Genomic DNA, 13,679 nt, shown 5'->3' on the forward strand with positions numbered 1-13,679 from the left:
ATCTCTAAAGAGACACTAACTTCTCTCTCTTGTTCCTCTTTTTTTTTTTTTTTTTTTTTTTTGTTGTTTTGTTTTTAGGTGAACCCTTCTGACAGATACCACCTGATGCCCATCATCACACGCCCGCTACCCCCAGCAGACTCCACCTACAACGTCCCCTCGTCCACGCGCTCCATCATGACTGATGAGTTCAAACACGGTAGTACGGTTCACCCTCGGAAGGGCTGTATGGCCGACCCCGATTAACCTTTTGAGTTACTTGTCTCTTTGTGGCTCGCCGTGAACAGGTCTCAGTGTCACAGATGAGATTCTTCAAGGCAAAGCAGAGTGGCCGAAGCTCTTGAACCACCCAGTTTTTTCCAAAAGTACAAGTAGGTGTTCAGTGTTTTATTGTTTTTATTGAAATGTGACACAAACGTAACTGCCTCCAACCTATGAAGAAGGGTTTGCTAAAGAGAAATCAGGTGAATGAGGTAAAAAGTTGAGTTTTGTTGACAGACCTTCCTGGTCTGTCAATGGGTTAGTGATGAGCCAGTGTTTAAAGGAGGGCACTTTCATCCTGAAAATTGAGCAAATCCTCGATTCAGTTTCCTGTAGACTGCCCTTCTGGTCCAAGAGTAAGACCCTCAGCCCAGGTTGCTCCCTGTGAGCTGCACAGTGGCAGTCTACTGCTCCTTAACGGACGGGTTAAATGCAGAGCATAAATTTCATTGGAACATACAAAAGTTGCAATGACAAAAGTTTGTACTCAAACACAAGGGGAATAAAATGGTCACATTACAACAAAGACACTTTAATGTATATTATTTCTGGTTTCCCAGATCAGTAGAAAAAAGATTTATGGTGTTGAAATTATTTTTTGCAAGTGAACAGTGGGGATAAAGAATCAAACCAAAGAATGAACAGGTTAGAAATCAATGTCCTAAGCTTTAATTGTGTCGCAGAGCTCTGTTCAGTCCTTCTTCTGAAAATAGAAGAAATACAAACAAAAATATTTCAGGAAAGATTCCCAGGTCATTGTGTGTGTAAATATGTTGTTTAAAGTGTCAATAAGGTTGATGGCTGAATTTGTTTTGTCCCAACAGGCATTATATTGTTCTTACTGCCAGTGCATCCACAGAAGAAAACCACTTAGAATGGTAAGTGTTAATGGAGACAGTTCCTGTTTGAGTCTAACTTTTATTCTGGGAGCTCAACAATCCCACATATGAAGCCCAAGATGGGTACGTTCGTATAACCAAAAATGTGCCCAGAAGTCTGTTTTTACTGACGAAGGCGCTTCTAAAATCCCATTGGCCATTCCGCAAATTCATCTTTCTCGCTGTGAACGGTAGTGGTGCGCTGTAATAACGCCCTCTATGGGTTGGGAGGGATATTGATATTGAAAGTCAGAATATCGATATTAAATCGTTTTTGAAAATATCGATATTAATCTTTGTATCGATTTATTTATTTTTTTATGCACAGTCCTACGCACCTTTTTTAAACGTATTGCTGAATAAAAATGTTCTCTCTCCCACTGTGCTTCAGAGTTTAAGACGTTTCTGCTGTTTGGTTTTCACCCAGAACTTTGCTGTTTGATCAAATGTTTCAGAAATCCCGTAGTTTGTAGTCTGCTTCGGACATGAAGCAGAGAAAAAGGGGGATCGGTAAACAATAAAGCCTCGCTTTCTCCCCAGGATCGGCCTCGCTAGAGTCAAAGATCCGTGTTCTTGTGGGAAACCTTGTGAGAGGAACGAGTACATAACGCTGGCTGGCTCATGTCAACCCTCAGTCCTTCCCCGGTCCAAGAGAACCGCAACGAGTGAGTCCTGCTTTTTCCCTCTGCTTAGTGGGAGTACAAGTTGTGTCCTGCAAGCGGTTTAAAAGTTTGTTGTTTCTGCGACAGAGAAACGACTTTGTTTCCATGTGGTTTATTGGGATCATCTTCAAGAAGTGGAGAGAATGCAGAGAGCGTGAACATTGACCTAACGTTGACATTCCAGTCCTTCACAGACACGGGTAGGTCCTTCCACATCACCGGACGTTGTCCTCCAGAGTCCTGAAAAACTGTCCACTCAGATTTAAACAGATATGCAAACCGCAGTTATTTATTTAAAGTTGTGATGGTTTATATCCACTAATCATGATTTTTTTTTTTTTTTTTTTTGATGTCCTGTTGATTGTGAGCTGTTAATGATTTATGTGAACCGTTCTTTTTCCAGAGTGGAACGTATTAATCCAAGCAGGGTCAAAAATGACACACAAAGGCTGAAATATGTCCATTTACACATTTGGTTAAGGTTCTCGTTTTATGCAGCGTTTGTAGCCGTCCATCCGGTTCTGGCATAATATCTTTCCAAAACCATTTATGCTGCATGTTTGGGGTAATTGTTCGGTTGGAAGGCCCGGTTCTGTCCATATGTCAAACTTCTGTTTAATCTGATGTGAAGCTGAACAACCTGTAGCACCACCCGGCTAAGCTGCCTTGTTTTTCTCAGGTTTGAAAACCTTCCCTAGATTCCTCCAAACTCTAACTGTAAACCTTTTCTCCAGAATTAATTTGGCTGGTCCATCCGGGATGCTGCTCCATTTTGGAAGATGCATTTAGTGGCTGAGATGCTGAAAGCCAGGGGGAGTGCTGCAGAGTTTAATGATAAAGAAAAATCAGAAAAGGGTGTGTTAATTACGCTTAATCAGCTGTTCCGCCATTAAATATTCCTGATTTTGTGCAGCCAGATTGTGGATTATACTAAGAAGCCTGGTCCGTCTCAGAAAAGCAAACCATTTCTATTGACTCTTAACGCATCTGCCAAGAAGTGTGGTTAAATAAGAGCCAGACTCCTACTGGTGGCTACAGTAGGGTGTTGTTGCTGTTGAAGTGCAATATGAGACATTTAACCACATATTAGTGGAGGGTGATGAATATATTTTAACCTGCATGTATAATTTTTGGGAAAATTCACAATAAATTCAGAGTTTTGCACCCAGTTGTTTTCAAAAAACAATTGCAGCTGTTTTTTTTTTTTTGTTGCATGTTCATTACTTCCCTGGTAAAAGAATGGTGTAAATAAAAGCCACTTGTTTCTGACGTTGATGCCCCCTGATGCGTAGAAGTAAAGTTGCTTTTCCCCCTTCTTCCCTGTAGTGTACAGGCAAGCTAACAACATCAACATGCTGAAAGACGGGATGAAAATCGAAGCGACGCACGTGAAAAAGAAGCAACTCCATCAGTATCTCCCCCCAGAACTTGTGCAGAAGAAGAAAAGGGTCCGTTTGTGTTTATCGGTTTGTCGCTGCATTATTTGAGACGTCTGGTTCTTGTTCGGTTTTTTTTAGTTTAACGCTCACGTTCTTCTCCACAGAGCATAGCGGAGTTGAACCGAAGCTCAAACGGCGGAAGCTCAAAGCGGATTTCTCTGGACAGCAGTCACCTAGACAGCTCCAGAGACACCGACTCAGGGACTCCCTTCAGCTCCCCGACCAGCAAACCCCCCAAACCCGCATCAGACACAGAAGACGGGTGGGAGTTGCCTCTACGTTGTTTTTGTTGGTTCCTAGTAGGGCTGAACGATTTTGGAAAATAATCTAATTGCGATTTTTTTTTCTTAATATTGCGATTTAATGCAATTTTTATATATATTTTTTCCAGTTTAATTTATCATGTCTATTTAAACATATACAGACAACAAATCAATTTGTTTACTCGCTGTGCAGGTTAGGTGCTAAAAGACCCACAGCATCTAAACTCAGAGCAGAAATGATTGCATTCTGCCTACGATATATTTCAACCAACATTGCCATTTTGACTTTTCTCTGCATTAACCACAAGCAACAAAAATGGCCTCTAAATAAAGATGTTTGTAAACAAGGACTATTTAAAACAAGAACTTTTAATGTTTCTATTAATCAGAATATTCTTCAAGAGAAGAGCTTTTAGTTGATTTGGACATCAATCCTTGTTGAACATAAAGTCCAACCAACAAGCAAGTCTATGTATTAAACTGATTGACCTGTACTTAATGCTATGTATGATTATATAAACTCTAAAACAAGTAATAAAATTAGATTATCTCACTGCTGCAACTGTCTTCCCTTCCATGTGGAGGCAAACCCACTTTAAACATTTTACCAACACCTAATGGACGTGTCTAATTCACTAATTGTTACATAGCCAAAAATTGCAGACTCTGCGATTTGGAAATTGCGTTTTGTTAAATCGCAATTATATTGAAAATGCGATTAATTGTTCAGCCCTAGTACCCAGCTTCCCTCACGGTGCGGTTCTGAATGCTTTCCCCCCTTCCCCTTTTGCAGTGCGAGTCCTCCAAAGCAGCTTTTTTTGGAGACCTCCCCAGCACCAAGTGCAGCAGCAGCCGCCGCCGCCGTGCCAGCGACGAGCGCCGCAGCGACTCTGCAGCCGAGTGCCTCTCCTGCTGCTACAGAACAGGGCAAGTCCATCCCTCTCACTGTCTCAAGTTAGAGTATCAGAGATTCACAGCAACTTCTTTAACATTCAGCCGTCGCTCCATCGTGTTCTGAATGAGGTTTTTACCAGTCCAGCCACATGAAATGCATCAAGCCTTCTCGTCACGTTCCACAGAGGCTTCAGTCAAGGCAAAGCCCGCCTCTCCACCGGCCAGCTCGGTCCTGAGCGGCAGCGTGAAGCCCAGTGCTGCCAGCAGCCCCAAAGAGGAGCCGAACGGCCTTGAGGAGCCCGGCCACGGATCTCCTGCCAAGAGGCCGCACTCCCCGACGCAGGAAGACCCGGCCAAGAGGCACAAAGACGCCGACGTAAGAGAGGAGCTGTCAGCTCAGGCAGATCTGAACCGCCGCGGTCTTCTGTCAGAGCGGAAACAGAGCTGGCTCCGTGTTTCGTTGCAGGTGGCGTCCAGCGATGACTCGACGTTCAAAGAGCCATACCCGCCGTCTTCTGACTGCAGTCCACACGGAGAGGCGCCCAGCACTGTGAGTGTTCCTCCATTTCTCTGTCACCTACTGGCGTAATCACGGTCTGGTACAGTAATAGTTTCCAGGTCTAGATCGGTATGGAAAAAAGTTTTTATTCCCAGACGTTGTTTCTTCTCTGTTTTCTATTCATCCTTCCTTCTGTTCATCCATTTATCTGTCCACTCAGCTGTCGAAACACCAGAAACTCTACCCAGCTCACTGAGCTATATAATACACTGGAGTGCTGATTTTGCCGAAAAACTGCAGTCACTGGCCGCCATCTTGCTACTCCCTACTCTCACAGAATCCCATAGGATTTGGTTGCAACAACAAGCAGTTTTCTGGCTGTGTGAAAACGTTTCACAGGTAATTCTACAGTCAGTGGATGTACTAACACTATCAACTACTAGGAAATTAGGTGCTGAAATATTTTACATGTTATTCATAATGAATATATATATATGTATATATAAGTATTTGTATATGTATACACATATGTAAATATGTTTTTGTATATTGTTATTTATATATTTATAAATGTTAAACATATATATTTAAATGAATAAAATCCAAAATATTTCAGCACATGACTTTCTCAGTACTTGATATTTTTAGAACATAACATAAAAGTATATGGCATTTGACATTTTAAAAGTCTTAAGCCCCCCGTGAACATGAGAAAATCCTCGTTATTCGATGCTGTAGCGCACATATTCCCTAGTTACTGGGGGGGAAATAGGGAGTACCAATATGGCGGCTGATGGCTTCAAAGCGACTCGTTCTAACAGCTGGTGATTAGCACTCCAGTGTATAATAGAGCTCAGTGACCCAGCTACACTTCCCAGCATCCATCCACCCAAAAAACCCATCTAGAATAGCAAAGAGATGCTTTTATTGACCCACAATGGGGAAATATGGGCGTGACGATGGCCAAAATATGTAGCCAGGATACACCAGAGTTACACACCTGACCTGTATTTATATGAATAAAAAGCCAATTTAAAGTCTAGTTATAAAGCAAAAGGGTATTGGCTTATCAGAAAGGGAGGAAATAAGAATCATCGGAAATAAATACACTGTTATTAATTGATGATACAGCATTTTCTGTGAAAATGCACTATTTACAACACAAACAGAAACTCAATATTCGAGTTAAATAGAGGAAAGAACGAGATGAGAAAACTACGTAATATGCACGATCGTACAAGCTAGCACCTCAGAGTGGCTAAAAGAATGTGAGCAAGCGGACATTAGCATCTGAGAGACGGCGTAAATGATTCTTGATCAGATCAGGAAACATGTGCAACGATGGCCATCCAAGCTTCAATGCGTCCAAAAACCCGTCCCTGCATCATCTATCCAATCATCCTTCCATGCATCCGATGGTTCACTCACACAGACGTTCATCCAGGCATTCTGTCCATTTCTCTGTCTGTCCACCAATCCAGCTTTTGTTTTCTGCAGCTTTTGTTTGCAGTAAATTCAAAGCAAGCTTCTGTACATACGCTTTAAAGATGAGCCAGACAACTTCTGAACACTTTGCTAATCTCAGCCTGGAAAAACCTGATAGTTGGACCCGAAGGCTGTGCAGGAACTCCGAATCACGTTGATTAACAGAGTATTTCTTCTCTCTGCTAGCCTCCCATGTCTGGTTTAAAGGCAAAGCCCATTCCAACAATCGATACCTCAAGAACACAGGTTGGCTAAATTGTGTCGATTTAGTCAGTTTTTAACATTTTAAGGTTGTTGTTTTTTTGTTTTTTTTAATACTTTTTATGTTGCATTTCTTCACTTCAGAGACTTCCCAGCATGGAGCTGCCTGACGCCTCTTCGCCTCTCCCCGCCAGCAACAGCTGTCGCGTCGTGAAGAACTCCATCAAATTGGCCCTCAACCGTCACAAGTACGTTCTAGATTTGGTTTTGAAAATGCTTTCCGGCTGCTGCAGGTTGGCCCGCTGAAATGACTGAGATTGTGTGGTTTTGTGTTGATGTTACGTGAGCAGCATCACGCCTCCCAAGCCCCCAGTGTTTGAGGGCACCCTCACCTCCGACGCGCCTGCTGCCAGCGAAGAGAAGGGCATGTCCATTCCTGTCATCGGCTCAAGTGAGTCCCCGGTTCTTCGCCGTCCAGCCCCCCCTACAGAGGAAGAAGTCAAACAATAGCTGCAAAGCAATGTTCTTATAAACATTTTAAAGCTGGTGAAGATTCTCAGTCATCCAGGTCATGGTCATTCCAAAAAAAAGTAAAAAACAAAACAACTGGACTTGTTGAAAACTACGGAAAACAAGTCCAGTTGTTTTGTTTTTTACTTTTTTTGAAAAAACATTTTAAAGGAAATACAAGAGTAAACTGTTAAAATTGATCTAACTTCTGATTATTTCTTAACTATTAACAAAATTAGATCTTTTTTTTTTTTTTTCATTTACAGCAGTAAGCGATGAGAATATAAAACGATACCGAGCCTTTTGGCGTTTTTTTACACTGCAGACTTGAAAGTCTGACACATCTGTGGGATGTGGGAGAGAGGAAATAATGAAGAGAAGAGACAGAAAAAGAAAAATTTGTATGTTTATATTGTCTTCAGGTTAAAACAGAAATTCAGGAAAATCAGGCCGTCTCTCTCTACATGGAGTGTTCACCAGGCTGCACAAGGAGGACTTTTCATGTTAGGCCAAGATTCACAAAAAGAGTCGCTACGTTTACTTGGACAAAAGTAACCGGCGTAAACGGCCGATCGGAATAAAAATGCATCATGTAAGCACGGCAATCGCAATATATGAGTGGATTAAGCTCAATCGGAATGAAATTATCTGAATGACAGGTGGTTTATGTCTATTGAAAATCCGATCAGTGTTCATATAAAAGCTTGTCAGGCTCAGGTTGTTCTGAATGTGGCAAACTGACCCGAGTGAGCATGTGCGCCCGACGTAAACGTGACGTATTTCTGCAGTGTCGGTGGAGGAAATCCGTCGGGAAGCAAAACTGTTGCGGCTCCCGATAAAAAACCTTTCTGATCAGAAAAAATAACAGCTCAAAATTGTAGTTCACTCAGTGACGTTTTAGCTGTTATAAGAACCTGGTTCAAGTCCATCCTGGGCGCTCAGAAGAACAAACTCGTATAAAACTGTTTTGTTTGCTAAATTTTGTTGTTTAGCAAAGATGGAAGTTCTTCTTCTCTTTTATTTTTTTTAGGGAATTTGATAACTGTGCAAGTCATAATAGTTATATTAATAAAACCAGGTGCATAAACACGCATATTATGATCGGATCAATTGATCGTGTTCCCATATAAACGGTACAATCCGATGATTTAATCCGAATACATTTTAATATGATCGTGAAATTTTGTGCATGTAAACATAGCTAATGAAGAAGCAGTTTATTTCCCTTTCTTTTGTTCATTTAAATATGGTCCTGGGGAGTAAAGGTTCAGGGATTGTCATTATCACAAATGTACCTCCAATATATCTTAAAATGGCTAACAAAAAAATTATTTTATTTTATCAAATCCGTTGATTTTTTTTAAAAAAAACTTTCTTTTCCTGAAAACAAATTACTGAAGTAATTTTTAATTAGTAACATCTCACCTGGAAGTTGACCTAAATTTAAAGTGCAACAAATTTTGTTTGAAACAAACCAAAACAAAATTGTAAAAAATAGAAATACAACACAAAATGTTTGCTGCTAGTGGCGTTGCACACCTAAAAACACGCCTCACTTCACTTGTGAATGTATCCGATTCAAATTAACTAAAAAAGTAAATGAATTAAGTGCCTTTCTTGGGGTAAAACAGTTTCTATGTTGGAGTATTTTGAGAATATATTTTCCTAAATATATATTCAGCATTGCATGCTGTTAGCAAAACCATTTACACTTTCGGGATTAAATATAGTGCAAAGATTTATGGAAGTCCAGGAGTGCATTGGTCCCAAAAAATAAAAATTAAAAAAAAATCTTGAATTTGCAAAATAAAATCTTTAAGAATGGCAAATTCAAATGAATCGCACTAATATATGGTGATTAAAATGTAATCATCCACTCCTAGTATGAACTGTTTTAAAAACTGAAATGAGATGTAAACGTTTTGTCTTTTTCCTCCGTAGAACACGTGGCCCCCAAACTCACAGCGCCCCCTGTTGGCAGCTCCATCCCCACGCTGGTCAGCCGGGTGGCCGACCCGCTGAACGGCGCGCCCTCCAAGAGGCCCCACTCGCCGTCTGTGGAGGAGCAGGCCAAGCGGCTGAAGGAAACGGAGAAGGCCCGCATTCACATAGCCTGAACAGACTGCATCTTTGCCCGCGCAGCAGCGGGCCTCAGCGATCAAGCCAAACCCAGGAGAGCGACGCCTCCACACAGGCAGCGGGGGGATGGGGGGGGGGAGGAGGATGCGTTTTCAGGTCGGTCTGTGTGAACCGTGACGCAGCAGGACAGAAAACTCAGATCTTTCAGAGATTACAGATTTTCTTCCCGTGGATCTGCGACTCGGTCAGCGCTGTCCCACCCAGAGTCACAGAGACATGACACGAGAGCTACAGCAGCAGTTTTTTTTTTTACTCCTCCTCTTCCTTTTCCATCTGTGTTTCAAAAACATAGTCATGGGAGATGGACTGTTCTTTGTCGTATCAACCCCCCCTCCCTTTTTTTTTTTCTTTTTTTTTTTCCAGATGACATTTTAAAAGAAATAGCCGCTTCTTATTGACTCTGCTCTCATTTCCTCCACACAGTTACCCGTACTGTAAATGTCGATGTACATAACTTTTTTTGTCTTTAAAAAAAAAAAAAAAAAGCAAAAGATCATCAAGTCTTTTGATTATTCTATTGTAGTTTTATCTATATAAAAAAAAAAAAAAAAGAAAAAAATTTAAAACATTTATTTTCGTTTTTTTTTTTTTTTTTCTTTTCTGCTTGTGCCGACTGCTTGTCTCCAGCCCCGGATCTTCATGTGGTCACTCTGAGTTGGGATGCAGCTGCAGGCTGTGTTTAATGAGGGTTTGCTTGGTTTTAACAAAAAGAAAGGAAAAAAAAAAACGCGCCTCCGGCTCCTGACGGACCTGCTAAGCTGGACTCTCCCAGATCCAGCGTTGGCTTTGCGGTCAGTAGCCGCTGCCGTCGGTGCTCCCCGGGAGCCGGTGAGGGCAAGGAGAACATCCTTTAAAGCAAGAAGGGGAATGTGTAGTTGTTTTTTTTTTTTTTGTGTTTGTCTGTTTTATCTTCGTCACGTCACAGAAGAGCGATGCCAGAACGCTGCACCGCGTCTCTGCCCCCCCCCCCCCCCCCTGGTGTTCTGCTTGTCGCTCGCCTCGTCTGGTGAATCCTCCGCGTACAGACGAGCAGGTAAGCTCACCGAGAATGTCTTTAATTACCAGTTTGGCATTTATCTCTGTGATTGACAGCTAATCAGGACAGCTTACAGGATCAGTACCCCCCCTCCCTCTCCCTCCTCCTCCTCTTCCTCCTCATCCCTGCCACCACATCCATACCCCCTCTTCCCACAACCTTCAACCAGATCTCACTGTAAAGATGATTTCGGACCGAACCGAGCCTCGCCAGCAGGTCTTTGGTGTTTTTGTGGTTTCAAGAAAAGTGTGTGTGTGTGTGTGTGTGTGTGTGTGTGTGTGTGTGTGTGTGTGTGTGCAAGCATTTAAAGATGGCTGTGATGATGTGTAAGAAGAGAGGATATTCCCCATTGTTTCGGGTGCTAACCCTCTGCGCCTCCTGTGGAGGTTCTTAGAAGGCGTCTCCTGGGTCCACAGGTTGTGTGTGGGGTGTTGATGGGATGTCTGGAGATAACTTCATTACCCCCCCCCCCCCTTCCTACCAACTCTTCCTCTAGAAGCTGATTGGCTCTGTGTTTGATGTATGTGTAGTGATGCTACTACTGAGGGTCTCTCTCTTCTTTAAACCTTTTTTTTTTTTCGTCCCTGAATCAGTTTCCTAAACAAAAATGTACAGAGGGCCGTTTTTTTTTTTTGTTTGTTTTTTTGTTTTTTTTCCAACAGGCATCTTTGTCATTATTGGGGGTTTTCTTATCACATTATTTATATATGCATATTTGTACCATGCGATCTTTTTGTTTTAATAGCATTCATAGCAGCTAGGTCTGTTTGGATTCAATCTGCACCACTATGTTTCATTTCTGCTGTTCAGAAACATTTAACAAGTCATTTAGATGTTTGTTTCTAAAATGTATTGAAAGGGTATTTTTGTATGTGTTTACCACTTCCTTTAAATGAATTATACATCCATTAAACCCCTAAAAAAAAAAGTGTCTGGCTTTATTTATTTGTTTTTGCTTTGATGTATTGTAGCTGTTATCACTATTATTATCCTAAATGGATTTCCTTTCCAGGAATACGCAAATGAGTTTATATCCACTTTTCATGGATATTAATGCTGTTTAAATTTTGGTTTTTGGGTTATTTGAAACATGCTTTTTCAAGTAAAGAAACTGCATTTTTTTTATTGTTTTTGTTTTTAATGTATTAAGGATTTTGACGTGTCCAAACACTGCATCAACTGGAAAGCACATGGGATTCATTTACTATGAGTATATTATACAGAACGTGGATGGGAATAAAGAAGCGTTGTGTTTTTAAGGGACGTCTTCCTGTCAGGGAAGCTGATGCATCGAGCAATCTCTCATATTTTTAATTTTCTCTAAAGATAAAACATCCAGGCGTAGCAAAATTTTGCAGAAAAAACAGTCTGGCTAAATATCCAATAGAGATATTTGGTGTTAGTCAAGATTTTTACCAGTAAATGTTGGTACAAAATCTAAAGGTTTCTGCTAGAAAGCTGAAAAGCAAAAGGAATTTAATCTTAACGCAACCACGTACTGAATGCATACACTGCAAAAAGGGAACTAAGAGTAAGAGATTTTCTTGAAATCGGTACATTTGTCCTCAAATTGAGCAGGTAAATAACATTATCTGCCAGTGGAACGAGTATTTTTGACCCGTAATGCAAAGTATTTAGATGTACTGCAATTGAAATAAGATGATGGAGAGGAGTTGTTTCAATTTTAAGTGCAACAATCAATTACAACAATTAGCCAGAAATTTTACTCAAGAGTAGTGATACTTAATGACTCAAGTAAAATGTACAGTGCAATAAATCTGCTCCTAAATGTACATTTTTCTCAACGTTACTCAAGTAAATGTAACTAGTTACTACCTGCCTCTGCGTCCATCCTCCCGTAAACTCTGACCAACGTCCTGCTGAAAAGGAACAGGGCCATCACTATCCTCTACTTTAGGGATGATGCGTTCAAGGTGGTGAGCCATTTTCTCCACACGTTTTGCATAGGCAAAAAAGTTACATTTTGGTCTCGCCTTACCATATTTGTGGAACACAACATAGTTTTTCCGTCATCAGAATCTTCCACATGATCTGTGGATCTCTGCAGCTCCTCCAAAGTTACCAGGCTGTTTGTTCACTAATGTCCTCTAGCAAATCTCAGAGACATTCACAGAATAGATTTATACCGATATTAAATTACACAAAGGTAGACTCCATGGATTAGGTGACATCTGAAACTCATTTGATTTTAATTAGCTGTATAAAAGTAGAGGGGGCTGACTACAAATACAGTTGCATAAAATTGGTTTTAAGGTTAAAAAACCCAAGATATGATAATTCATCAAATATAATACTGTATACTGACCTTATTAGATGTGAAATTTGAGGCATCAGTTTATAAATTGAGTTGTTGGGAGGGAGTTGAAAGCATTTTTGTACATCAAATTTGCTCATCAAAATTAGGAGTTTGATTATCTGAGGTTATTGTCATTTCTCAGATTTAGATTAGCTGATTATATTAAAAAATACTTTTAGCATTAATTAAAGTGCAGACTGTTTTTGTAAGGCTGACACACTCAGTAAGGGTTTGCAAACATGCTACTGGTTGCACGGTTCTTGATATGATCAAATATTATTCACACTGTCTCTCAGATGTTAATGTCACACATTTGAACTTCTCTGGGAGGGTTTTGTTTGTATAATTTCTTTCTTTTCTTCTATTCGAACTTAAATATTTAATTTTTACCTAAATATGCTTTATTATCTTTTAATAATTGCACAGTATTTTCCTCTTTTTCTTATACATTTTTTTCTTTTGCTTTATAGTTTAGCTTTAAATTTAGCTTTTTATTCATATCGTTTAATCTTCTGTGTAAGTCTGGCCTCCTCTGTCTACTTGTTTTTGCCACTGCCACGCCTGAATATCCCCACCGTGTGACTGTAAAGATATTTCTATTCTAATATTAAGCAAGATCCTGAATGACTTTTAAAAATTTTAGCAAACCTTTTTGTCAATTAATATTTGTAAGATGCGAGCTAGTCTGAGAGACCTTTACTTTATTAGTACGATTACTGTCTATTATGTGGATTCCTCCAGTTTTTAAATATTTTTCAAATAACATTTCATAAATTCAACAAAATATGCTGAGATTTGATTTATGACAGTGATCAGTTCTTTAAAATTAACTGGGAGTAATTTGACTTTTTTTTATTGAGCATCATTGATACATTATATCGTTTCAATTACAAGAGCCATGATACTCATATTTATATTTTAACCCCCCATCCCAAGAAGATGTTGGACACCAATCCAGTAGGAGTAGATAATTGAAGGTAATACAAAACTAAACAAGAACAATGGGGAAACAAAAGTTTTACATACATATATACACATCCAAATATATACACACGTATGAGCGTACATAAGTAATTTGACTTTTAACACTAGGTT

At 40.2% G+C, this 13,679-nt stretch overlaps 1 protein-coding gene across 1 annotated transcript in view; it reads left to right on the plus strand.

The window, feature by feature from the left end:
* Positions 1–9,724, plus strand: part of LOC105934837 — a 48,983-nt gene extending 39,259 nt beyond the window's left edge. The window contains 16 exon segments of the mRNA XM_036125943.1: positions 79–199; positions 288–338; positions 341–371; positions 1,086–1,158; positions 1,697–1,804; positions 1,889–1,939; positions 1,941–2,001; positions 3,128–3,249; positions 3,345–3,502; positions 4,297–4,430; positions 4,583–4,773; positions 4,864–4,947; positions 6,568–6,627; positions 6,727–6,830; positions 6,933–7,033; positions 9,034–9,724. Of these exon segments, the coding sequence (XP_035981836.1) occupies positions 79–199; positions 288–338; positions 341–371; positions 1,086–1,158; positions 1,697–1,804; positions 1,889–1,939; positions 1,941–2,001; positions 3,128–3,249; positions 3,345–3,502; positions 4,297–4,430; positions 4,583–4,773; positions 4,864–4,947; positions 6,568–6,627; positions 6,727–6,830; positions 6,933–7,033; positions 9,034–9,209 (1,626 nt within the window). The 3' untranslated portion in view covers positions 9,210–9,724.
* Positions 9,725–13,679: the final 3,955 nt, after the last annotated feature.

Source organism: Fundulus heteroclitus, chromosome 22 (genome assembly GCF_011125445.2).
Source record: "Fundulus heteroclitus isolate FHET01 chromosome 22, MU-UCD_Fhet_4.1, whole genome shotgun sequence".
NCBI lineage: Eukaryota > Metazoa > Chordata > Actinopteri > Cyprinodontiformes > Fundulidae > Fundulus > Fundulus heteroclitus.